This window comes from Lagopus leucura, unplaced genomic scaffold (assembly GCF_019238085.1).
Source record: "Lagopus leucura isolate 7727_CA_CO unplaced genomic scaffold, USGS_WTPT01 32107-0_obj-0_obj, whole genome shotgun sequence".
Taxonomy (NCBI): domain Eukaryota; kingdom Metazoa; phylum Chordata; class Aves; order Galliformes; family Phasianidae; genus Lagopus; species Lagopus leucura.
In genome coordinates, this window is record NW_024962629.1 from 1 (window position 1) to 3968 (window position 3968).

At 45.2% G+C, this 3968-nt stretch overlaps 1 protein-coding gene across 1 annotated transcript; it reads right to left on the reverse strand.

Moving 5' to 3' along the window:
• Positions 1 to 5: 5 nt before the first annotated feature.
• Positions 6 to 3935, reverse strand: STYX (serine/threonine/tyrosine interacting protein; the record flags this gene model as incomplete). The annotated part of the gene is made up of 7 exons (XM_042890806.1): positions 3474 to 3935; positions 2772 to 2869; positions 2488 to 2548; positions 1360 to 1396; positions 817 to 856; positions 675 to 725; positions 6 to 96 (listed from the first exon to the last, which is right to left on the reverse strand). Coding segments are annotated over exons 1-7 (390 nt in total), but the record flags the coding sequence as incomplete, so codon positions are not given.
• Between the last annotated feature and the right edge of the window lie 33 nt (positions 3936 to 3968).

Sequence of the window (3968 nt, forward strand, 5' to 3'; positions counted from 1 at the left end):
AAGAAATAAGAACAAAGCATCACCTGAAGTTGATGGACAAATCCAGCATTAGGATTAATACAGAACCTTCTTTCTTGAACGTAAGTAAACGCATCCCTAAACAAGAGAAGGAGACAGAAAATACTTGAGTGGAAAACAGACTGTGACAGATTTGTGGGGCTTCAGGAGTTTAGGTTACCAGTTCTGGGAAGTACACAGCCTGCTCAGAACTGCTTTGCTTAGCTGAAGGTTTCTGGGCAGAACAGATGGCAGCAGTTGTAGCACACTCTTTGCCCACCCCAACCTCCAGCCTTCTACTTGCTGGCATGTTTTCAACATGCAGCTTAAAACATGTCTTAAAACACGGGTCCCTCTTACAGAGTGTGACAGCCAGGCACCGGTCTGTGTGGGCTGCCATGAGCAGAAGGTGCCTGCTTCTTCATGGAAGGGCGAAAGCAAACCTGGAGATGGAATCGTCTTCCCCATGTGAAAGACTTCACCCAGCCTCAGGGGTAACGACTGGCTCATATGGCAATACAGCACTGTGCATTGCCCCCAAGATTATTATCCACTGCAATTCACGTGAATTAAAACTGTTACACCTACAGATATATCAGACTGCTTCTCTGTTCTTAAGTACCCTCTTACTTCTGCCCTATGGGACGGACCATCGACTGTACAAACCCTGCTCTCACCTGTACTTGACGCCAAACGTTTCCATTATGTATGCAATAACTAAGGCAGCACTGAAACAAAAATAAAAGCACATTTTTCTAAGTCACTGAAATATATTCCAATGGAGTAAAATGATAATAAGCAGGATGGATGTTTTCCTACCTTCTAGAAATCCCTGCGTTTCCATGGACAAGAACTTTTCCTGAGGAAGAAAAAACCCCAAACCACACTTGTACAAATGGAAGCTCTTTGAGACGTCGTTTTAACTTGTTATGAGCAACTACACATCAGCAAAGTACAACATAAGAATAGCAGCAGTGTGTTACACCTCAGTCTGCTCCTGACTGCACTCTGTGCATCAATACTCTGGGACACAGAAACGTGGATCCTCACTCCTCTGAGGGTTTTGAGTAACAGGATCAGCATCCTGGGACCACAGTGCAGATTTAAGCTCTCCATTGGGGAACACACACGTCTCAAATGAAGGAAAGATGTATGAAGAGGTTTGTTTTGCAGTTGGAATCAAAAGAGGAGAAGAACAGCTGACTCTGAGTTTGTGTAATCCAGTTCAAGTCAAACAAAATTACACCCCCCTAAATTTAAGAAAGCTTCATATTTAAGAGCATCTACCACACACATCTTCAAGGCTTTAAAGCTTTAAGAGCAATGTACTGGTCAATAAAGGGAAAAGTCAGTCTGATTTACCTCCACTTTGTAAACTTCCATCAATAAATTCTTTAGTCTAAAAAGAGAGGAAAAAAAAAACAACCATCAAAAGACTCAAACTTTTGGATTTCTTACAGATGTTCCAACTGCTTGCAGAATTTGCTGCCTTGCTCTTCACACACAGCAACAACCATTCGATTTATTTCCGCAGGCTTAGACTTCAGTTCAGCTGAGCATTTTGATTTGAACTACAGCTTCTCATCACCCATAAAACAGTCAGTGAGTTGCAGCAAGGCATGTTAGGGCACTGTGATACAAAGCACCTTCCAGACATCTTTGGTGGACATTGTGGGGCAAGGAGAAACCACAAGCATCAACACCAGCATGGCCTGGACCGCACTGCTGTTGCCTGTGTCCCCCTAAGGCTCTCCAACGACATTTTCAATTACAAAAGCAGCTCTAAGCAATCTAATAAGGCATGACATGATCCAGTGAGGCCTGCAGAATAGTACCAGGTTGAAACAGTTCACCGAATGAACAGCAAAAGCTGCATTTTTTATTGTGGGGAAGATTCCAAGTAGCAGTAAAGCACAGAACCATAGAATGGTTTGGATTGGAAGGGACCGCAAGGATCATGAAGCTCCAACTCCCTGCTACAGGCAGGGACTCCTCCCTTTAGAACAGGTTGCTCACAGCCCCATCCAACCTGGCCTTGAACACCTCCAGGGATGGATGGGGCATCCACAGCTCCCTGTCTTTCTTGTCCTGGGGGCTCCAGACCTGGACACAGTACTGCAGAGGGGCCTCATGAGGGCAGAGTAGAGAGGGACAATCCTCCCTCCCTGTCCATGCTGGCCACCCCTCTGCTGATGGAGCCCAGGATACCAGTTTCCTTTAGGACAAGGGTTTCCAAAATAACTATTATTCTCCCATGAACTGTCTTCTTTTGGGGCCATCACAAGGTACAGCTCTTGTAATTCCACCTTCATTTCTCTACCTGTAGGAACAAGCTGATCACACTTGCTGCAGGGGCAATAAGAGGCCACTTAAAAGCCCTTCACCTGCCTCAGGCTGGGTTCCCCACATCTGAAACCATGCATGTGTTGGTTCATAACGATCTTACTGGGCAGCCCTATTCCCAACCCACTCCCATTAACCAACACTTACCATAGGGAAAAATCGTATTATATTCTCAACTGGATTATCTGCAATATCCAGGACTAAATACCTGCAACGAGAACAGTCACTGAGCATACAGTGTTCCAGTGCGTGAGCACACAGTAACACTGCAACCTGCAGGACAGCAGGATAGCCCACATGGCTCAAACCATTGCAAAGAACACACACGCACACACACACACACACACACACAATCTTATCAATGCAGAATAAGGTGTTTAAAATCAGACTATCAACTGCTTTCAGGTCAGCACATCACGTTTGTTTCTCACCTAAATAGCTGCTGGAAGTTTGGTTTAATAAAATTGGCTTCGATGTTTTGCCGTATGCATATTACATGGGTTATTCCATGCTTCTGAAGTATAGGTAGCTGCAAAAAAAGGAAAAGAGATTTTTGTTTTAGGCTGCTGAATCCACCCATTACACGGCCATTAAAAGAAAAGTCATACTTTAATACATAACGAGTGACACCAAGTCCTCAAGGGAAATCAGAGCTGCTTTTCTAACGTCCAAAGCGTGGTGTGAAACAAAATGGGGATACGTGTGTGTTTAAAAAGAGAAAACACCACAAAGGTTAGAATTTGCAAGAAAAGCATTTCTAACAATGATAAAGGAGCAGGCAATAAAGGTGCTCAGGGAACTTGTTTGTGCCCCCCTTTTTGTTTCCCTTGAAATTATTTCCACCTCCCCCCACCCCATTAGCTCTCAGGATCGTTAAATAAATGCAGCTTCTGCAAGTGTCTGCATGGCTGCAGCGTTCAGACCTTCTCTGGAAAGAGGAAGGAATCGATACCAGCCCCCAGGGCTAAGAAAGCAGCCCATAAATGCACCACGTGCTGCCTGCACCCTGCAGGGAAGGTGCCACAGGGCTGCATGAATGCTGCAACCCAACGTGTACCTCCACAGATACACACACACTCGGACGCATCGCCACGGCAAAGCTCCCTGCGGAGATACTGTTCTGAAAATCATACCTTGCTTTTCATAGCTGAAGAGTATGGGCCTAAAAATAACCCAGGTAAAATTTCCTAAGGGGGGGAGCAGAAAACAGACATTTAATATCAAGGCAACAGGATTTGAAATAACACACTGCACTGCACTCAGACCACGGGCAGGGAAACAAATAACTGAGATGTTAGGGAGGGACATCACCCAGCCACACCTCCCATGGGACAAGGGGACAAAGTCGGTTTGGCAAAAATAAAAGCAACATGATCTGCATGCAGAGGATCTTCTTGTGGAACAGGAATTCAGTCCTTCATTCGGAATAAATTCCAGTTTGATTACTACCAGCCCCAGAATTCAAGTTAAAAAGCAAAGCTGCAATATGTAGCTCCAGCAACCATCTGCTACAACACTCATGGAGACAAGACTTTGATCCTCGAGGTCCCTTCCAACTCAAGCCATTCTATGGAGGGCTGGAGCAGCTCCCCTATGAGGAAAGGCTGAGGGAACTGGGCTTGTTCAGC